At 42.7% G+C, this 23,023-nt stretch overlaps 1 protein-coding gene across 1 annotated transcript in view; it reads left to right on the top strand.

Moving 5' to 3' along the window:
* Positions 1 to 23,023, top strand: part of SLC22A15 (solute carrier family 22 member 15) — a 102,002-nt gene that overhangs the window by 44,593 nt on the left and 34,386 nt on the right. The window contains exons 3-6 of the mRNA XM_055584625.1: positions 8,054 to 8,186; positions 8,826 to 8,990; positions 17,624 to 17,753; positions 22,504 to 22,719. Coding sequence (XP_055440600.1) covers positions 8,054 to 8,186; positions 8,826 to 8,990; positions 17,624 to 17,753; positions 22,504 to 22,719 — 644 coding nt within the window. The remainder of the gene's footprint in view (positions 1 to 8,053; positions 8,187 to 8,825; positions 8,991 to 17,623; positions 17,754 to 22,503; positions 22,720 to 23,023) is intronic.

The raw sequence follows: 23,023 nt of genomic DNA, 5'->3' as shown, positions 1-23,023 counted from the left end.
GAAAAGCAGCCTCCAGTTGAGAGGGACCTGGTTCAGTGAGTGAATTTCCTCTGTGGACAATCAAAGTTCAGTAAGAGCAAGAATGGAAAGTACAGAGGAATTAAAGAAGTAGGGGATTTCCTGAAGGTGGGACATTATTTCACCACCCACCATCCTGCTATGTCTTCCTTTTCTCCTTTTCTCAGCATAGATTTTGTTATTATAGTAAACACTCCTTTGCAAATCCCCACAACTTCCTGGTGCCTCGTTCCCTGTGTAATACTTCTGGGAAACCCCTTGACTCCTCCCTGCCTTCTCTGCACAGAGTGAGTAAGTAGAGAACTCAAGTGTGCATTCACCGTGCCCTGTGACATTTCCTTTGAATGGGCCATGTCCCCTTCTGAGAAGGGCCTGTCTCCTTCCTCCTTAAACTTTAAGCTCCCCCTGCGCTCACACTCCCTTCAGTCGTCAACTTCACTTGATATTTCAGTGAAAAAGAACTGAAGCAATCCAGCAAGATCCCTTTACTGCCTGCGTCTGAATCCACGTTCTGTCTTCCTCCCATTTGCATTGGAAGTTCCTCCCGTCTGTGAAAGGCTCCCTTCTCTACTTTGTGCAATCAAGACCCTTCCTTCTTGCTTTTCCAGGTTTGTTTCTCCTGAAGGTGGCGCCAGTGGTAAAGAACCTGCCTGCCAGTGCAGGAGACATGAAGAGATGTGGGTTCCGTCCCTGGGTCTGGAAGATCCCTGGAGGAGGGCATGGCAACCCACTCCAGTATTCATGCCTGGAGAACCCCACGGACAGAGGAGCCTAGTGGGCTATAGTCCATGGGGTCACAAAGAGTCAGATGTGACTGAGCATACCCTCTCTACTTTGTACCTTCAAGCCCTTTCTTTCTTGCTTTTCCAAGTACTTTTCTCCTAGAAGGATATCTTCACTACTGTCTCTCATTAATGCATATACATGTCAAAAAATACACCAGTTATCTCTGACCCCCACCTACCTGTCCAAATACTGTCCTGTTTCCTTACTCTTCTTCACAGCAAAACTCATGGAACCCATTCTGTGTACATCTGCTGCCTGCAGTTCCTTAAGCTTGTCTAGTTCTTCAACCTTCTCCAACCCAGCTGCCGTTAGCACTCTACTGAAATTGCTGTTTTTTAAGTGTCCATTTTGTTTCCAAATATAACTGCACACCTCTGTCCTCGTCTTAACTTGACCTCTAAAGCAACATTGGATATACTTGATTACCCTCCTCCTCCTTCAGTCACATCTCTTCTTGTAGTGATTGTGACACCACCCTCCCCTGTTTCTTGCTCTCTTTGACCCCCTGCTGCTGCTGCTGCTGCTGCTAAGTCGCTTCAGTCGTGTCCGACTCTGTGCGACCCCATAGACGGCAGCCCACCAGGCTCCCCCGTCCCTGGGGTTCTCCAGGCAAGAACACTGGAGTGGGTTGCCATTTCCTTCTCCAATGCATGAAAGTGAGAAGTGAAGGTGAATTCACTCAGTCGTGTGCGACTCTTAGCGACCCCATGGACTGCAGCCCACCAGGCTCCTCCGTCCATGGGATTTTCCAGGCAAGAGTACTGGAGTGGGGTGCCATTGCCTTCTCCACTGACCCCTACTAGTAGTGAGTTTTAGTTCTCTTCTACTCGGCCACCAAATGTGGATGTGTACTGGGCTCCTGAGCCTCCTCCTTCATCTCTATTTTCATAAGCTCTCATTTCCTCTCCCTTGAGCTCAAGACACATCCAAATGCTTGATGAGCATTTCAGTATGAATGTTTTTATGGGCATCTCAGTCTCCATCTCATCCTCAAAATGTGTCTGAACAGAACTCTTACTTTCCCACTATGTACCTGATAACCCTTATGCAGCTTCCTCTACCTCAAAAATGTCACCACCACATATATACAATGGAATATTACTCAGCCATAAAAGAAATGAGTTGGGTCATTTAATAGTGATGTGGATGAACCTAGATTCTGTTATACAGAGTGAAGTAGGTCAGAGAAAAACAAATATTGTATATTAACACATATATTTGGTACTGATGAACCTATTTGCGGGACAGGAAAAGAGACACAGACATAGACAACGGACTTGTGGACATAGTCGGGGAAGGAGAGGGTGGGATGAACTGAGAGAGTAGCACCTACGTGTATCCACTGCCATGTGTGCAACAGACATCTAGTGAGAAGCTCTGTGTAACACAGGGAGCTCAGCTCAGTGCTCTGTGACGACCTAGAGGGGTGGGATGGGAGTGGAGGGAGGCTCAAGAGAGAGGGGATATATGTGTACTTACAGCTGATTCACATTGCTGTACAGTAGAAACTAACCCAGCATTGTAAAGCAGTTGTCCTTCAATTTAAAAAATATATATCCTCAATATAAAAAAATAAAAATTAAAAAAAATGTCACCACCATCTCCTGAATGGCTAAAGTTAAAAACCTGGGTTAAATCTTTCACTCTCCCTTTCTCTCCTCCCTGCTCCACATCTCACTCATCAGCAAGTCCTGCTAATTCTGCCTTCAGGATCCCTCCACGTTCACGTGATTCATGTAATTCCATCACTCTTGCTTTCATCCAAGCCACATCATCTCCTGGACTATTGTAGGAGGTTCCCTGCTCCCACTTTTCCCTGTTGTATTGTATTATCTAAGTGTGAATGCTGAGCTTTAGAAACGTAAGTCCAGGAGTGCAACGTCCTCCCTGTGCCCTGGACTAAAATCCCAGGTCTTTACTGTGACTCAAGGGCCTGCATGACCTGATGCCTGCACAGCTCTCTGGTCTCATTACATCCCACCCTGCAAAAGGCACGCTGACATGTCTTCAAGGACCTTATGGCCATTGCACTTATCCTCATGTTCCCCAAACAGCTTTTTGATGTTGATCACTTCCTCATCATCCAGGTCACAAATGCCACCTCCCCAGAGAAGCCTTCCTGGATACCTTATTTAAAGAGATTTTCTTCCAGCCTATCCCTATATGTTTACTTGTTTAATGTCTCACTCTACTAGAACTTGCACTCCATGAGGGCAGGGACCAAGTCTAGCTCATTTGCATCTGTATTCCCAGTGTTTAGAATAGTTTTATTAACCTCTATGCTATGCAATTGCACTCATCTCACATGCTAGTAAAGTAATGCTCAAAATTCTCCAAGCCAGGCTTCAGCAATATGTGAACCATGAACTTCCTGATGTTCAAGCTGGTTTTAGAAAAGGCCGGGGAACCAGAGATCAAATTGCCAACATCCACTGGATCATAGAAAAAGCAAGAGAGTTCCAGAAAAACATCTATTTCTGCTTTATTGACTATGCCAAAGCCTTTGACTATGTGGATCACAATAAACTGTGGAAAATTCTGAAAGAGATGGGAATACCAGATCACCTGATCTGCCTCTTGAGAAATTTGTATGCAGGTCAGGAAGCAAGAGTTAGAACTGGACATGGAACAACAGACTAGTTCCAAATAGGAAAAGGAGTTCGTCAAGGCTGTATATTGTCACCCTGTTTATTTAACTTCTATGCAGAGTACATCATGAGAAACGCTGGACTGGAAGAAACACAAACTGGAATCAAGATTGCTGGGAGAAATATCAATAACCTCAGATATGCAGATGACACCACCCTTAAGGCAGAAAGTGAAGAGGAACTCAAAAGCCTCTTGATGAAAGTGCAAGTGGAGAGTGAAAAAGTTGGCTTAAAGCTCAACATTCAGAAAATGAAGATCATGGCATCCGGTCCCACCACTTCATGGGAAGTAGGGGGAAACAGTGGAAACAGTGTCAGACTTTATTTTTCTGGGCTCCAAAATCACTGCAGATGGTGACTGCAGCCATGAAATTAAAAGACGCTTGCTCCTTGGAAGGAAAGTTATGACCAACCTGGATAGCATATTGAAAAGCAGAGACATTACTTTGCCAACAAAGGTTCATCTAGTCAAGGCTATGATTTTTCCTGTGGTCACGTATGGATGTGAGAGTTGGACTGTGAAGAAGGCTGAGTGCCAAAGAATTGATGCTTTTGAACTGAGGTGTTGGAGAAGACTCTTGAGAGTCCCTTGGACTGCAAGGAGATCCAACCAGTCCATTCTGAAGGAGATCAGCCCTGGGATTTCTTTGGAAGGAATGATGCTAAAGCTGAAACTCCAGTACTTTGGCCACCTCATGCAAAGAGTTGACTCATTGGAAAAGACTCTGATGCTGGGAGGGATTGGGGGCAGGAGGAGAAGGGGACGACAGAGGATGAGATGGCTGGATGGCATCACTGACTCGATGGACGTGAGTCTGAGTGAACTCCAGGAGTTGGTGATGGACAGGGAGGCCTGGCGTGCTGCGATTCATGGGGTTGCAAAGAGTTGGACACAACTGAGCGACTGATCTGATCTGATCTGATCTGATGCTATGCTAAGTCACTTCAGTCATGTCCGACTCTGTGTGACCCCATAGACAGCAGCCCACCAGGCTCCCCTGTACCTGGGATTCTCCAAGCAAGAACACTGGAGTGGGTTGCCATTTCCTTCTCCAACGCATGAAAGTGAAAAGTGAAAGTGAATTCGCTCAGTCGTGTCTGACTCTTAGCGACCCCATGAACTGCAGCCTATCAGGCTCCTCTGTCCATGGGATTTTCCAGGCAAGAGTACTGGAGTGGGGTGCCATTGCCTTCTCCGTTATTAACCTCTAGTAGAAACTAATCAAATACTTATTAAATACTGGGATGAAAAAAAACCTTGAGTATAGTTCAGTTTTTGGTCATAGATCTTCCATCACTCTCTTATGTAAATTACGACTGCCACCAAGAGCAGTAACTGCCTGATTACTATTTTTAAGAGCAGTAGCAGCCTAGATTATTATTTCTAATCCATGAAGGGCTAGGAAAATAGTTAATTAATCTTGTTAAGAACTGCATGTGAAGGACAGAAGAACTCAGAAGTAGTAAAGCACAGCATTAGTGAGGGGCTTCATCCTTGTTTATTTTCCAGTGCCTAAATGTTTGTGTGTGTTGTTGTTGCCTAAAGATGTCTTGTCAAGATCTTTATCCATCTGGTCTTGCAGGAAATACAAGAGAAGGAGAGGAGTTAGATGTGCTTTGGGCCATAACGACTGATTGTCAAAGCATGGGACAGGAGCAGTTTGAAGGATAGAGAAGGGACAAGTAACAGGTGTCTCCATGCAAGTTTTTGAGAAGGGGCTTTGTTAAACTTGTCTTTGCTGAGCCCAGGAAAGGGGCTGTGGAGGGGAGAGATGAGAAGTCTCTTGGTTCTCTGAGGTCACATCTGAGACACAGGTTGGCTTTCATCTCTTTTAGCAAAGGTCACCGTAACACGTCACTAGCTAGGTCTAAAGATAATGGCATTTTAAGTAGAAGGTGATTGCTTTCTCTTTGAGCTTGTAAGTTTCCCTAATGGTAAAGAATCTACCTGCAATGCAGGAGACCCAGGTTCAGTCCCTGGGTTGGGAAGATCCCTTGTAGAAGGAAATGGCAACCCACTCCAGTATTCTTGCCTGGGAAATCCCATGGACAGAGGAGCCTGGGGGGCTACAGTCCATAGGTCACAAAGAGTCAGACACGACTGAACAACTAACACACACAGTACTCCAGGGATTATTTTTTATTGTGGTAAAACATACATAGCATAAAGCGTGTCATTTTAAAGTGTACAGTACAGGGACATTAAATACATTCACATATTTGTGCAAACATCACCACTGTCCACCTCAACAACTCTGTCATTATCCCAAACTAACAGGTAACTCGTCACTCTCCCAGCCCCTGGTAACCACTATGCTACTTTGTCTCTGGGGATTTGATTAGTCCAGGTGAAGGAAAAACACTCCTCCAGTGTCTCCTCTACTGGCAGCTACTTCCCTTCAGACGCTTCTGCCAACAGATACATGTGGGTGGGAGTTAGGGGGCAGGGTGGGGCTCCCACATCAGGCTGTTCTGCCATACCAGCAGGGTGTACTACAGTTTGGTTCAGGTCTGATATCATCTACCTGAGTTAACATCAGGTCCCACAGGTCAGGGTTCCATCCCACAGGACTGCCTCCTCTGCCCCCTTCAGAGGCCAGTCACAAGTTCAGGCTATTTCCTGTGCTTCTGATAAGCTGATTGTAAATCAGAGGGTCCTCTGACCTCCTTTGGTTGGATTAATTTGCTAGGGAATTTCCCAGAACTCACACATTTTATTTACCAGATTACTGATTTATTATAAAAAGCTGTAACTCCAGAACAGCCAGGTGGAAGAGGCGCGCAGGGCAAGGTGTAGACGGATGGAGGAGAACAGAGCTTCCGCACCCTCAGCTCAGCTGCCCTCCCAGTACCAGCACAAGTTCAGTGACCTGGAAGCTCTCCAGACCACGTCTTGTTGGATTTTTTGGCAGCTTCATTATGAAGGCATGATTGATTAAGCCTTTGGCCATTGGCAGTTGATTCAACTTCAAATCGCTCTCCCCTGCCCAGAGGCCTGGAGGGAGGGGCTGAAAGTTCCAACCCTCTTTACATGGTTGGCTCCCCTGACAACCGGCCCCCATCTATGAGGCTTTCCAAAAGTCACCTCATTAACATAATAAGCTCAGTGTGATTGAAAGGGGCTTGTTATAAATGATAAAAAGACACCTGTTTTAGCTTTATTGCTCTGAAGCTTTTTCAGGAACTGGAAAAATAAATCTTATTAAAAAATATACCCCCTGAGGGAAGAGTTAGGGAGTTTGGAATGGACGTGTACACACTGCTATATTTAAAACGGGTAACCCACAGGAACCTACTGTACAGCATGTGGAGCTCTGTTCAGTGTTACGTGACAGCCTAGATGGGAGGACAGAATAGGTATGTGTACATGTGTGACTGAGTCCCTTTGCTGTTCACTTGAAATTGACACAACATTGTTAATTGGTTCTACCCCAAAATCATATAAAAAGTTTTTTTTTTTTTGAAGATAGCCCTGTAATTCTTACATAGGAAATTACAAGGGCTTCAAGAGCTATGTTACAGGAACAATGGTTAAAAACCAAATATATATTTCTTATTATAAATTGCAGTGTCACACTCATAAATGTAATCACGCAGTATTTTTTCTTTTTGTCTGTTTGTTTCACTTAGCATAAAGTCAGAGTTCATCCATGTTGTAGCTTGCTAGAATTTCATTCCTTTTTAAGGCTGTATAGTATTCCATTGGATGTATATACCCCATTTTGTTTATCCGTTCATCTGTGAATGGACATTAGGGTTCATTCCACCTTTTGGGTGTTGTAACTAATGCTGCTGTGAACCTTAGCACACAAATACCTGTTTAAATCCCTGCTTTCAGTTCTTTTGTATTATATACTCAGAAGTGGAATCACTGTATCATATGGTTTGTTTTTATTTAATTGCGAAGTCATGTCCAACTCTTTGCGACTCTGTGGACTCTGCCAGTCTCCTCTGCCCATGGGATTTCCCAGGTAAGGATACTAGAGTGTGTTACCAGTTCCTCCTCTGGGGAACCTTTCTGACCTAGGGATCAAACTCAAGTCTTCTGCATTGCAGGATTCTTTAGCACTGAGCCACCTGGGAAGCCCAATCATATTGTTATTGTATAGATCATTTTTCAAGGAAAATACTCAAGGGATTTAAAGCCCATTAATTTATTGGAGAAAAGGACCGTTCATTTTTGGCCTCATACATGTCATATAGTATGTTAGGTGTCGGAGAAATGGAAACTAATGGCATACAGCTCTTCCTGTATTCAGGGACTAAAAATGCAGGGACTTGGAGTGAGGACATAGTCAACAGATGGGTAAGTACTTAGCTGTTACACACTGTACTGTGTTCAGTGCTGTAACAGCAAGTTTATAGACTACTGTGGGAGCAGATTACAATAGCAATTTCTGGGGTTTCTGAAGACAGAATCTCCTTGGGTGTTGTCCTGGATGGATGTTCTGTTGAATTCTGGTGAACAGTGGTAATGCAGTGGAGAAATTCTAGTATACAAGTTTTTGTTGTACATTTGCTTTTTTAAAATAGCTAACTTCATCCATCCATCTTTTTTGTGACTTAAATGTCTCCCCTTTGTTTTTTTTTTCTTCCTCTAGTGGTTTTTAATTGCCAACAGATCTTACAAAGTGAGTGCAGCAAGCTCTTTTTTCTTCAGTGGTGTGTTTGTGGGAGTTATCACTTTTGGTCAACTCTCTGATCGCTTTGGAAGGAAAAAAGTCTATCTCACAGGTAATCTGTTAGTGTTCATGAACTGAATAAGAGAAGTTATTTTCCTAAGGTTCCCAGAGAAATACTAAGGAGACCATTTCCTTAAGTTTCTCAGGGAATTACCATGTGGACCCAGAACTGATTTTTATTTCACTGGTGAGAGGCCAAGTGCTTCTGGCCAAGCATTTTAAAGCATACCTGAGGAAGGCCAGGTATCTGCATTATAAGCATTTCCTAGTGGTGCCTTCTGCAAGCTGTGGGTCCCAATTCATGCCATACTTCTACGGAGAACAAAGATTGAGGCGGTTTGCTAGTCCATTTCCTTATATCCATTTCCTTATATCTTGTGTGTTGATTCATTGCAGATGAGCTCCACAGGACTCAGCATAGTTCACCTGACAAGCTGAGTGTGAGCTAGGAATTTTCAATTTTCAGCATTATTGGGAATAGTTGCAAACCATGCATGAGGACAGAAATCAACTTGTAACAAAGAAAACCTCAGTTTTTCTTGATAATCTTTAAGAGAAACTGATTAAAAAACAAACCATAGCTTAGAAAATTTAAATTCACAAAGATTTATCTTTACAAATTAACACATATATTGCATTCATCAAGTGCATTTTGCCTCTGGATTATTGCATACTGTTCTTCTCTTTCTAGGTTTTGCTCTTGACATCTTGTTTGCTATCGCAAATGGCTTTTCCCCCTCATATGAGTTCTTTGCAGTAACTCGCTTCCTGGTGGGCATGATGAATGGAGGGATGTCGCTCGTGGCCTTTGTCCTGCTGAACGAATGTGTGGGCACCGCCTACTGGGCACTCGCAGGTACTGCTTCAATCCAGGCTGACTTGGAGATGGGGAGGGGCTCCAGAGAACTACGCAGGAACCAGCTTAGCCCTGGTGTCTAAAAATGCATCTAGATATGGGGTGCTCTATCCAAATACTAGATTTGCTTTCTTTCTTTCTGGATTTTTTTTTTTTAATTTTTTGAACATATGGGCTCTTAGTTCCCTGAGCAGGGATCCAACTTGGATTCCCTGCCTTGGAAGCATAGTCTTCATCATGGGACTGCCAGGGAAATCCCTAGATTTCCTTTCCTGAGTTCTGTGTGGCCTTGAATGAGTCATTAGTCATTTTATTTTATTCCCCTATTGGTAGTCTCCCCTGGGGCCTACAGATGGTGACCTTTTCCATATACTCACAGATTGCCTGAAGGTATTTGTTAACTGCTTTTTACCATAAAGTGAAAAATAGTGCAGAGGAAATACTAGAAACTCCTGTCTCAGTGCCTTGGTATTGTATTTTATTAAATCTTTGTCTCATAGGCCTTTTTACTGTTCTCTTCAAATCAGCAGGTAGTACTCTTGTAGTATTTCTTTAGTGATGTGTAAGTTTCCAAATGGAGGCCATGTTCTGTATTACTTTTAACCATCCCATCATCTTCTCAAGAACTATCAATGATTTTAAAAGCATCCTTGACTTAATGTCTTGGGAGGACGATTGCACTAAGATTCTACTTTGTGGACTATAGGTTTGCAGTGAGAACTTTGTTTTGCTTTCCATTCATTTAAATGTTATTGAGTACTATAGATGTTCTTGTACTAATATGGGAACAAGTTGATTGTGCAACTGTATAAATGAGTCTGCCTGAGGATGTAGGTGAGAGAGTGCCAGCTGCCATTTGCTGAGCATCTGTTATGTACCAGGAACCAGGCTCTGCATCTGGCCAATGCCTCTAATATTCCCAGAACCTACAAGTTAAGAATTTCTGCCTTCATTTTACAAATGAGGACACTTCACCGCTGAAAATGTTGCAGGAAGGGGAGCCCTTCTAGAACCCGAGAATGGGCTCTTGTCTAACACTCAGAAGTGAACTGTCGGAGGAGACACACATGCTGACAAAGCAAGAGACTTTATTGGGAAGGAGCGCCTGGGTGGAGAGCAGCAGCGTAAGGGAACCCAGGAGAGCTGCTCTACCACGTGGCTCGCAGTCTTGGTTTTATGGTGATAGGATTAGTTTCCAGGTAGTCTTTGGCCAGTCATTCTGACTCAGGGTCCTTCCTAGTGGCATAGGTGTTGCTTAGCCAAGATGGATGCCAGTGAGAAGAATTCTGGGAGGCGGTCGGACACAAGGTGTCTCCTTTTGACCTTTCCCAAACTCTTTTGGTTGGTGGTGGCTTGTTAGTTCCGGGTTCCTTACTAGGACCTCCTGTCATAAAATACTGCAAATGGTTACTGGTGCCTGGCCGGAGTGGGTGGGTTCAGTCAATGTGTTCCCCCTAACAAAAGGAGAGGGTGTGTGCCTGTTTTCACATAGCTCATGACTGTCAGGGCCAGGATGATGCCAGGCCCTTGTCATCCCACTTTTCCCTGAGGACTCCCCTCTTGTATCTTCCATTTATTGTTGTTCAGTCACTCAGTCACGTCCGACTCTTGCGATCCCATGGACTGCAGCATGCCAGGCTTCCCTGTCCTTCACCATCTCTCAGAGTTTGCTCAAACTCGTGTCCCTTGAGTCTGTGATGCCATCCAAGCATCTCATCATCTGTCGCCCCCTTCTCCTCCTGCCTTCAGTCTTTCCCAGTATCAGGATCTTTTCTAATGAGTCGGCTCTTCACATCAGGTGGCCAAAGTATTAGAGCTTCAGCTTCACCATTAATCCTTCCAATTAGTATTCAGGGTGGATTTCCTTCAGGACTGACTGGTTTGATTTCCTTGCAGTCCAAGGGGCTCTCAGGAGTCTTCTCCAACACCACAGTTCAAAAGCATCAGTTCTTCAGCACTCAGCCTTCTTTATGATCCAGCTCTCACATCCGTACATGACTACTAAAAAATCATAGCTTTGACTTTATAGACCTTTGTCGGCAAAGTAATGTCTCTGCCTTTTAATATGCTTTCTGGTTTGTCATAGCCTTTCTTCCAAGAAGCAAGTGTCTTTTAATTTCATGGCTGCAGTCACTGTCCTTAGTGATTTTGGAGCCCCAAAAATAAAAGCTGTCACTGTTTCCATTGTTTCCCCATTTATCTGCCATGAAGTGATGGGACTGGATCCCATGATCTTAATTTTTTGAATGTTTAGTTTTAGGCCAGCTTTTCCACTCTCCTTTTTCACCTTCATCAAGAGGTGCTTTAGTTCTTCTTTGCTTTCTGCCATGAGGGTGTTGTCATGGGTCACCTTATATGAATACTGGTGGCTTGGCCCTTTTTTGTCACTGGTCGTGTCTTTGGAGTTAGTAAAGGCTAATGTATTGAATTGGAAGACAGAGGCAAAATAAGCTCTGCTGTATTATGTCCACCAAAATGCTGTCCAAGCTGAAGGACACACAGGGTTGAACAAGTTAGAACTAGACTGGGGAGGAGGAGACACCAGCTCCGTCCTCGCAGGACAGGCTTCTTGCCTGCTTCTTACACATCATGCTTCATAATTCACTTTGTCTATATTAGCTTTCAGAAAAGCCATTAGAGGTGGGCTTTTTTTTTTTTTTTTCCCCTAGCTCAAGTCCTAAGTTAGGATCAGTGAGAAAACATCCTTTGAGTCTTCAGTTTGCATTGAGACTGTTAAAGTCATTTTTGCAAGTAGTGGGTTCAGACTTGCTGGGACTTTGCCAGAAATGAGTGATGACGGTGTTCATGACCACTCACATTATCCAGGGGAAGACACAAAAGCACCCTCTCCTGGGGTTTTGGTTTCCCTGAGTCCAAAATCTTGCTCATACAAAGCATCATGAGTACGTGTTCTTCATCTTCCTGGCACATTCGTCTATTAAAATATTCACATTTGCCTCTAGTTGTTCCATGAAGAAGATGCTTTCTTACAAAATATGTATACTTCCCCCACCCTACCAAGTTCTCTAGGATGATTCCTGTCCCGTTGCCTACCTTCAGCAAAAAGAAAGACCTCTTGGTCTCTTGCTCCTTTTCCAGTTGCCTGAAGCCAGTGAAAAGATTTCTGTTAAAGCGCTTTCACCTTCCGTTCTTGTCCTTGAGGCTGAGTTAAAGTAAAGCTATTAAAATTTCTATAGCAAAGGGAAAAGGGAGAAAGGGGAAAAAAACTGCAACAGTGGTACCAGATGGTTGCCAAATTCAATGTGAAATTCAGAAGGAGCTTGAGAGAGTTCCCAGAAGGCCAGTGCACTTGACCTGCACCCAGGACAGAAATAAGTTTCTGCTGCCCCTAAAACTCTTTTGTGAGGAGTTTCCTCCTTCCCTCTCCCATGAGCAGTCTTCCCCCAAAGTTTTGTCCTTGACCTTTCTTTCTAGGCTGTTCTCTCCAGCACAATTAAAAAAAAACCACACCTTTTTATTTTGTTTTGAGGTATAGCTGATGAACAATGTTGTGATAATTTCAAGTGAACAGGGAAGAGTCTCAGCCATACATATACATGTATCTGTTCTCCCCCAAACTCCCCTCCCATCCAGGCTGCCACATAGCATTGGGCAGCTTTCCATATGCTATAGGGTACATCCTTGTTGGTTTTCTGTTTTAAATGTAGCAATGTGTACTTGTCCATCCCAAACTCCCTAACTATCCCTCCCCCCACAGCAGTCATACATTTGTTCTGTAAGTCTGTGAGTCTATGTTTTATAAGTAAGTACATTTGTATCATTTCTTTTAGATTCCACATATAAGGGATGTCATATGATATTTCTCCTCTATCTGACTTCAGTCAGTATGACACTCTCTAGGTCCATCCATGTTGCTCTCCAGCATGATTTTATATACTCCTATAATGTCAGATACGCTCAGAACTGAAAGAAATTGAGGGGAAAAACCTAAATGATTTGCAATAGGGGATTAATTGGAGGAATCCAATGGACAGAGGAGCATGGCAGGCTATACAGTCCATGGGTTGCAAAGAGTCAGACATAACTAAAGCGTCTTAGCACGACACGGCACCCTGATTGTTTAGCAGTAAAAAAAAAAAAATTTGTTTTGAAAAATTGTGCATGATTACAAATAATATTTGCAGTATGTATAAAATACTATATAAAGTACATATAACAAAGTATAAGTGCAAACTGAAAACATCCATTTTTAATCAGTTGCAGTGTAGTGCTTAACAAGAATAAGTAAAATTGATTGAAAATTTTTGAGAGTAGAAAAGGTAAAATACTAAAGCTATGAAAAATGTCATATTAATATATTTGTTTTTAATTTTCTTATATAAATACCTTATATCAAAAGTTATTGATGTTCATTGTAAAAAAAAAATCAAGAAACATATAGAAGTGAAACATAAAGAACACATATAGTCCTGCTCACCCAAAGACCACAATTGTAAACAGATTGCTGTGTGTCTTTCCAGAGCTTCTCCTTTGCATATCTGTTCTGCAACATGCATTTATTAAACAGACCTTGCCATGTACCAGACACACTGCTTTTCAAAAAACTTTTCATGGGAATATAGTTGATTTACAATGTTGTGTTAGTTTTAGGTGGACAGCAAGTCAATCAGTTATATATATTCATATATCCACTCTTTTTTTAGGTTCTTTTCCCATATAGGCCATTACAGAGTACTGCGTAAAGTTCCCTGTGCTATTCAGTAGGTCCTTATTGGTTATCTGTTTTGTATATTGTAGTATGTATATGTCAATCCCAATCTCTTAAGTTGGCCTTTTCCATTTATTATTTTCTTATTGGAATATAATTGCTTTACGATGTTGTGTTAGTTTCTGTTATACAATTGAGTCAGCTGTATGTATACATATGTCCTCTCCCTCCCCCCGCCCCCCATCCCACAACTGAGTGAGCTGTATGTATACATATGTCCCCTCCCTCCCCCCACCCCATCCCAGCTCTCTAGGTCCTCACAGAGCACCCAGTAGAGCTCCCTGTGCTATACAGCAGCTTCCCACTAGCTGTCTATTTTACACGTGGTAGGTATATATATTAATGCTATCCAGATACTACTATTATAGACGGACACTTGGGATAAAAGAGTGAACACGCCAGGCCTGGGTGGGGGAAGGTCCTTGCTCTTATGGAACTTATGTTTTAGTCAGGAGAGGCATAACCAATGTGAAGTAATTTCTGAAAACTTTAAGTGCAGTGAAGAAAATTAAACAGGATAATAGAGTAGGCAGTAAGTGCAGGGGACAGTTACATTAAATAGGATAGTTAGAGAAAAATTTGATGTAGGTATTTAATCAAAGATGTGAAGGATGCAGAAGACCTAGGGGGCATAGTTTTCTGAGCAAACATTCCAGTCAGATGGAGTGGCAAGAACCAGGTCCCTGAGGGCAGGAATGAGCTTCTCTGAGCACCTGAAAAGATGCAATGTGGAAAGGCAGGAGGAGGCTGGGCTGAGATCAGGCTGGAGGGGCTGAGTGATGTAGGGTGCATGATGGGCCAAATTAGGGATTTTTTTTTTTTTAACTCAAAATGCAGTGAGTAGCCAGTAACTGGATTAAAGACAGGAGCCATAGAAGCTTACATACAGAAGGATTACTCTGGTAGGTGTATGCAGGCTGGATCATAGAGAAGCAAGAGTAGAAGTTGAGGGGCCATTCAGGAGGCTGGTGTGGTTACCCCTGTGGAATCCGCAGATGTTTTACACCAGGTGGGAGTAGTGAAAGAGGAGGAAAGCGCGTGTGTGGTGACCTGCTAAAGAATCAGCAGAGAAGGCAAGAGAAAAGGGATCAAGGGGGCTTCATGGCCTTCTGCTTGAAAGCTGGATGGATCATTGGTGCTGCTTAAAAAAAATGAAATCATCACTGTACATTATCTTCTCACCTGCTGAAATTTGACTTTTGCTAGTGCAAACTGACCAGGGGTTGCAGACTTGAAATTAATTAAAAATAAGCAGAAAAGAAATCTGAAAAACAGATGTAAATAACCAAAGACCATGGTGCGTGTGTGTGTGCTCAGTTGTGTCTGACTCTTTGTGACGCCATGGATTCTGCCAGGCTCCTCTGTCCATGGGATTTCCCAGGCAAGAAAACAGGAGTAGGTTGCCATTTCCTCCTCCAGGAGATCTTCCAGACACAGGGATGGAACCCGAGTCTCCTGAGTCTCTTGCATTGGCAGGCAGATTCTTTACCACTGTGCCACCTGGATAGGCCCATAAACAGCTACAAAACCACCTATGGCATTCCAGAGTTATAAAATGCAGAAATGGTGATTTGAAATGTTCATTTTTTTTTTAATTAAAATTTTCAAATAGCCTAGAGCCTTACCACATCTTTATCTCCTCGCCTTATTCCTGTTGTCATTTACGGGCATATGTGTGCAGCTTCTGGCTGGGTATCACATGCAGATGTCTGTTGACCCCTCAAATTAAAGGTATTGCTTTCTTTCACCTAAAATCTACATCCTTTTCTGGGACTTCTATCTATAGCCATGTCATCATGGTATTTAAGTCATGAAACTAGAACCTTTGAATCCTTTCCTCCTGTATACCATATCCAGCTGATACCAGGTCTTTCTGTGACAGAGATTCAACTGTGATGAGCTTAGATGCAAAGGGAAATCTTTTGGTTAACACACCCAAACCAAGAAGAGCCAGGCCTTGGCAATGCTTAGAACCAGGAAGTTAGGTGCGTCTCATTTCTGTTTCCTGTTGTCTCTGAGAAACTTCCCCTGCTCAGTCAGGGATGAGGCCCAGCAGGTCATTGGTTTCACTGCCAAGTTCAGTATTTGAAAATCCTAAAATACTGGTAGGAACTCTGATTGTCCCAGCTGGGGTCACCATGGTGGAACCACGATTGACGTCTCCCCCTTGAACCACAGGGATGAAATATAGGGAGGTCATCTTTCCTAAAAAAAGGAAAAGATTCTTGGAGTTAGAAAGGAGTGCTAAGTAGGCAACGTTTTATAACAGACACTCACCAGAGGAGGCTTCCAGATGGCATTTTTGGGGACATTAATTGATATAAGCGGCTATGCCCTGTTTACAGTAGGACCGTATAGCTAACATTTGTACAGCATGCATTATTTCATTTGAAACTAATGACTCTACTTTTTGAGGTTTGTATTATTATTTCTTTTTCATTTATGAGAAAACAGAGACTCAGATATTTAGGGATTTTCCCAAAGTCATATGGCAGTGTAGAGAAGAACTGGGGTCTGAACTTGGTTCCGCTGAAATGGCCTCATCCTGTGGTCCTTTGTCTTTTTGCCACATTGTCAGTGGATACCGAGTACTCGGAACTGTTCTGAGCAGTGACAGAAAGCCTTGTTCTTGGAAACCAGGTGCTATTTGGTGCCCTGTAATGAATCTGTAATAGCTATTGATTATCTAAGTTTCTAGGGAAATCACAGGGAATGGAAATCCCATTCCCTTACTTAGCAGACCGCACGCCCTGACTGGTTTTCTGTTCATGCCGAACTTACTGTCACATTAGCCTTCCCTTCTGCATCCCCTTTTCCTCACTAGGGCACAGCAAACAAGTCATTGTGTTTTGTTGTAGGCTGATAATCTGTGGACAAGAATAAGAGAAATGTTTGTCTTGCAGGATTGTTGTAGAAAATTCCTGTAACAAAGTCGTGTTGCTGTGGGATGTCCACAGGAGCCTGCCTTTCCCTAGAAGGGTGATAGGGGACAGGAGCGGTACCGAGTGCAGGCTGTCCAGTCAGACCAGGGGACAGCGCCTCCCGGTGGGGCCCCATGCAGCCCCATGTCTTAGACCGCAGCACCTAACTTTCTCTGAGCTATTTCCTCCATCTCTAGATAGCTAATAGTGGTACCGGCTTTATGGGACAATGTTTATAGAGTCTAAATCTCAACAAATAGTGGCTGTTATATAAATAAGTCGTGATAGATGCTGTCTACTACTAATGGTAGCAGTTACAGAAAGCATGTCAGAGGTGCAGAGTTTGCAAGTATACTGGGCAGCACAGTGGGTTTGTACTCATTTGTTATTTATTTAAAAATCATAAGATCCTTAACAACCCCACGGTTGATGTTTTTACTGTCAGTGTGCTGACAAAAATTCTGCTTTGTGGAACTTACATTCTACTTGGAAGAGAAAGACAAGAAACAAATGTAAAATGTCATGTGTCTGGTGGTGATCAATGGGGAAGGACCATATGAGAACTGGGGAGTAGGCTGTGACTCAAGATAAGGATTTCAGGGACAGCCGCTGTGAAGGAGATGCAGGCCCACCACTGCCATAGTCTCGTGACCTAAAAACCTCCCACCACACAGCAAGCAGCATTTCCAGGCCTCAGCCACAAGTTCAGGCAGATGTCAGTGCAACATCAATGAGAAAGCACTTGGGCAGCCCTTAAAATTTATCTTGACCACATGCGGTATGTATTTTTCATCTGTCCTTCCTTCTTTCCCACTGATCTCCTGGCCTCTCTTCTGGTTTTATCATCTGATCCTCGATGATATCTGTGTAGGTTTTTCTTTCTGCTGACGTCTCAGAAGGAAAGGATTGGTTCCGTGACCTGGGTTGGAAATGGGGTTGCAGATGGTTCTTTCTCCAGTAACAAGTCTCTTTTCCTGAATTAGGGTCAATTGGTGGCCTCTTCTTCGCAGTCGGCATTGCCCAATATGCCCTGTTGGGATACTTCATCCGTTCCTGGAGGACCCTAGCCATACTGGTTAACCTGCAGGGAACCGTGGTCTTTCTCTTGTCTTTGTAAGTAGTTTTTCCTCTTGGACTTTTAATTTAATAAGCAGAAGGAATATCTTAAGAGGATGCGGGTCAATGAGCAGCGTTATTCCCTTTCAGGAGTTTGCCTGAACTGACTTTGGTGAAGAACTAAATTCCGCAAGCGCTCCAATGCTTGGCAGCTCCTGGGAAGAGAGATGCTTAATTAATTCAGAATGCAGGTATCCCTTGTTTAAAGTAACCTCTCAACCTCTGCATTTTAACCTTCAAATTCTCAAGGGAGGGTACTAGTTTCTTTTTTAACCTAATGCCTTAAGCTTAAAAATCTTCAGGCTGGATCAGATCCCGTGCTAGGGGTGTGACCGAAGTATGATATTATAGACCAGTCTATGCATATTGAATGTATAGTGATACCTCCTCATTCCACAGATGACTGTCATCTCAGGGCCTCTACAGGTGGACATGGGAAGATGCTCAGATATGGGAGAAATCCTTAGAGTGCATGGATTCAAAGCAGTCCAAGGATGATGCCCTGGTCAAGGCAAGATATCACACCATGCTCCTCTTAAGGCTATAAGATGAGCCACCAACTTAGGCCTGTTTCTCCAGAAGTTTGACTGTGCTTATGAAAGGTTTTCTCCCTTTAGATATCAGACCTTTAATCCAAAACATCAAAATCTTTTGGATAAATAAAATTTTCAGCCAGTGGCGCCAGCTTTCTTCTGTGCTGTAAAGTGAGATACCTGTAATAGAATTTTCATTGAGGCAGCAATTCGATTTAGTAATTCTTTATATAAGTTCTACTAATTGAGATTTGGTGGGGATTGAGCTGAAATCTGTTTTCATTCTCTCTTTGAAATCAAGAGTATTGTTAAGTGCAAAAACGAATATAATAGAAATAGTTAATCTATATTTATTGATGTTGTTTAGTCTCTAAGTCATATCTGATTGTTTTGCGACCTCATGGACTGTAGCCCAGCAGGCTTCTCTGTCCATGGGATTTCTCAGGCAAGAATGCTAGAGTGGGTTGCCATTTCCTTCTCCAGGGAATCTTCCCTACCCAGGGATCGAACCCATGTCTCCTGCTTAGCAGGCAGATTCTTTACCACTGAGCCTCCAGGGAAGCCCCCAACCTATATTAGAAAGGTAAAATTTATGAAATGCATTCAGTTATGTGAACTAGAGTGAGATAATTTTATTAGAAAGGAAAACTAGCCTTATTTTATTAAGGTGTATATTGTAAATTTTTGGAAAAAATGTATTCCTTGAATTAATAAGCATTCTTGCTCATATTAGTAAATAAATGAATTTTATTTTTAAACATTTAATAAACTGCCTACTTCGTAGAGCTTTCCAGGTGGCACAGTTGGTAAAGAATCTGCCTGCCAATGCAGGAGACGCAGAGACCATGGGGTCGCAAAGAGTCAAACACGACTGAGTGAGCACGCAGGCATACTTTTTAATTCAGGCTGGTTCTCATCCCTCCTTCAATAGTAGAGTGACTTCACTGGTTGATCCGAGGCATTCTTTTAGTTTTCAGAATGTATATTCTGTTTGTTACCGCTTAGTAGTCGGTGGGGACTTTGACTTGATGAGAGATTAATTCTGGTCGTGAAAAATGGGAAACGGAAGAAAGGACGTAAAATCACTCTATACCATCAAGCCTGGAAAGTAAGGCTTGCTGCAGTCAGCCTCCAGTTTATCTCCTACCCCATCTTGTGTTCCCATCATCATACTATGCTGCTCACTGTTCCGGTTTACACCTTAGGCTGGTCTGCCCTGGTGCCTCCTACTCAGTGCTATGGCCAGCTCCTTCAGTGCCCTTCTCGCTATTTCTCTTATTTATTAGTAGCCTTCCCAGTTTGCTTAAAAGCCACCCGCTCCAAGCTTTTCCTGGTCAGATACCAATCATTCACTTTCTTGTCTGAATTCTGCAGTACTTACTTGGCGCCCTTCCAGTGGTCCCTTATTTCTGCCTCACACGGAGCCTAACCTCTATAAAACGAGCTCTGAACAGCCCCAGCTCTTTGCTCAGCTGCATTTCCCAGCACCAAAGCCCAGAGCCCTTCCATAGACCAGATGCCTCCTGTCCATTGGACAGATGTTGGCACAAAAACCTTTAGAATTAGCCTTCATTAACCGTCAGCAACATCAGAAACAGTCATGTCATTTTAGAGACATACCTTTTTTGTTTTACTAGAGACCTTGTTACTTAGCTCAAAAATTCCTCATTTTTACAATACTTGAATTAGAACAGTTTTATCTTAGAAATCAGTGCCCCCTTAATTTAAAAAGGTTTTCCACCTTGAAAGAAATTCACAGGACATTTTCAAGCAGAGGCCTCAGTGTTAAATTAGCAATATAGCTTCTAAAAGTGATCAGGACACTGTGTAGAGGGCAGCATATTCAAGGGCCTCCTTTTCCTTTTAGAAACATGCCCTGCTGTTTTGTGGAAATAATCAGCTCACGTTAGAACTCATATTCCTAAATCTGTCCATTGGCAACTGGGTGGGGCTTTGTTATTAAGAAGCTTATCGGCTTCTCAAAATGTGGAGAAATATCAGGTCCTATGTTTAAATCATCCAGATAAATCCAAGTAGAAATAGTTTTATTAACACAGAGTCAAATTTCTAAAACCTGAGTATCTCTCAAATACCATCTTTAAACATGATTTACAAAGTTTTAAAAGTGACTTATTGCTTATAAACAATTCTGAAAACACAGAGAACCTTAATAGGAAGGAGGGAAATAAATTAGTCAAAGATATAATAATAGTGACAGCTAATATGTTGACTATTTCCTTGTTGGTCCTTTTCCACTCCTCTAGTCCTCCTCAGTTTTAATTTTTACTATAATAGATTTTCTGTTGTTTCAGTTATATTTCTATCCCACGTATACTCTCCATATCACCCCACCAGTCTTATGTTCTTTTTATTTGTATTTAGGCTTGATCGCCAGAAGGCAATGGCACCCCACTCCAGTACTCTTGCCTGGAAAATCCCACGGACAGAGGAGCCTGGTAGGCTGCCGTCCATGGGGTTGCGAAGAGTCGGACACGACTGAGCGACTTCACTTTCACTTTTCACTTTCATGCATTGGAGAAGGAAATGGCAACCCACTCCAGTGTTCTTACCTGGAGAATCCCAGGGACAGCGGAGCCTGGTGGGCTGCCATCTGTGGGGTCGCACAGAGTCGGACACGACTGAAGCGACTTAGTAGTAGTAGTAGTAGTAGGCTTGATCAGATAGTTTTACATTGTACCTCATATATGGCCCTGCGGATAGGACCAGTTGATCAGATGATAATCATCGGCTGGCCTAACTTCCAACCAAATGGCATTTTACTTGATTATTTACTTGTGTATTAGTAACAATAATCAGATAGCAGTGAAAAGGTGAATAAAGGAATTTTTTCAGGAGGTTATAGGAGCCTTTGTTCCTGCTTTTGTTGATAACCAAATGTTGTGCCTGAATAGTCTCTCTCCCTAGCAGAACTCCTGGGAAAATGTCTGCCTTTTTTTGTTTCCATTGTCTCTCCTCTCAGCGCCTATTACATTGCTCATGCAAAGTGAAAGTGCTCAAATGGTTATTGAGGAACTGGCTCTCCATGAAGTTACAGACTGTGTGGTGTTTGTTGCCCTTCACTCTCCTTACTGAAAGGCAGGGAGAGTTCTAAAAGGCACTTTAAATATCCTTCAATTAAAGACAAGCACATCAAAGAAAAGTAAATGCATACAAGTTTCATCTTAGTCACATAATATCAAACTAGATCAAAAGGCTTGATGCTGTGTTTTATAAACAAGGTGTCCATGTTCCTGCCACCAGTTGGTTTTGAAAGGTCCCCTAAAAATATGCAGAACTGTGAAGAGGAGAAAAGATGCATAATACCTGTCTTGAAACTGATGAAAGAGAGCTGTGGCAACAGAAATGTTCGATACTTTATTGCTCTAGTGAGAAACAACTTTATTTTTTGGAAATGAAAGTTAACCAGAAAATAATCTTTGTTTCTTGAAGGACATGGGAGATCAGGAAATATCCTCAGGACATATTAAAGTGAGTGTGTCAGCTGACTGGAAAATATTAAAGCTTTAAAAGCTCTAAAGCTGCTAAAATGTAATCACTTCTTTCTCATTTTTATATGTAGTCTTCAAATAATCTCTACCTTTTAAATAGCATCACTATGTTAAAAACACTTTAAAAATTCTTTTCTGATGCATAATAGAGATTTTAATCTTTGTGAGGCTTTTTCAGAACTTTAAAAACTCTGTATTATGTTTATTAATATTATTCTAACAACACTTGACCATGATTTGGAGTCTCATCTCTGATGCATGTTTTATGAAGAATTACTCAGTATTGTATTACTGTTTATATATTATTTATATAATTTATAAATTGCTATTTATATATTAAAATTTGCTGAAAAGTAAATGCATCATGTTGATGCTTGGTAGAAACCAACACAATACTGTAAAGCAATTTTCCTTCAATTAAAAATTAGTAAAAAAAAGTAAACGCATAGTCTGCTTTTTTCACTGCAGCTTTGGAAGCATGTTTTTGGTTTCCATTCATAAAAGAGGCCATTATTAATGTTGGCAGCTGTTGACAGCTGCCCTCTGTAGCCCCCTCCCTTCCACGTGTCATTGGGAGAGCCAAGCTTTAACCCTAACATGGAATCCACTTGTGGTCTGGGGGCCACGTCCTGCGTGGGGGATCTGTCTCCTTCCGGTGCGTATGTACCTCTACGAATATACAGCCTCTGATGACGTCTCTTTCAGATCCATTCCTGAATCCCCTCGTTGGTTATACTCCCAGGGTCGGCTGCGTGAGGCTGAAGCCGCTCTGCGCCTCATCGCCAAGAGGAACCGGCAGCTCAGGTGCAGCTTCTCGCTGGCGCGCCCGGCAGGCGGGAGCTGCGAGGAGGCCGGCAGCGTCCTGGACCTCTTCCGTCGCCGGGTGCTCCTGGGGCACACGCTGACCCTGATGTTCATCTGGTAATTCTCTCTAAGGGCTCTGCTGTGGTCCGCAACCCAGGTTACTGATAGTCTCTTCTTTCTTCAGGGTTACAGAAAATTTCACTCTTGAGTTCAGCATGAGATTGTTTTTAAAAAAATACAACCCTCCCCTGCCTCCCTTAGGCATTGTACTCACCTGAGCTTTCTCAGCATCCTCCCTTTCAAGGAGGAAATAATGGTGCCTGCCAGGAGGTTTACTGAACTTATAGATGTCAGAAACACATCTTTGCTTATGAAGTATCTAATGTAAATTTTAAATCCCCCAGTTCAGTTCAGTTCAGTC

This window comes from Bubalus kerabau, chromosome 6 (assembly GCF_029407905.1).
Source record: "Bubalus kerabau isolate K-KA32 ecotype Philippines breed swamp buffalo chromosome 6, PCC_UOA_SB_1v2, whole genome shotgun sequence".
In the NCBI taxonomy this organism is placed as follows: domain Eukaryota; kingdom Metazoa; phylum Chordata; class Mammalia; order Artiodactyla; family Bovidae; genus Bubalus; species Bubalus kerabau.
Note: the sequence above shows the minus strand (reverse complement) of the source record. Positions and strands in the feature narration are given on the sequence as shown.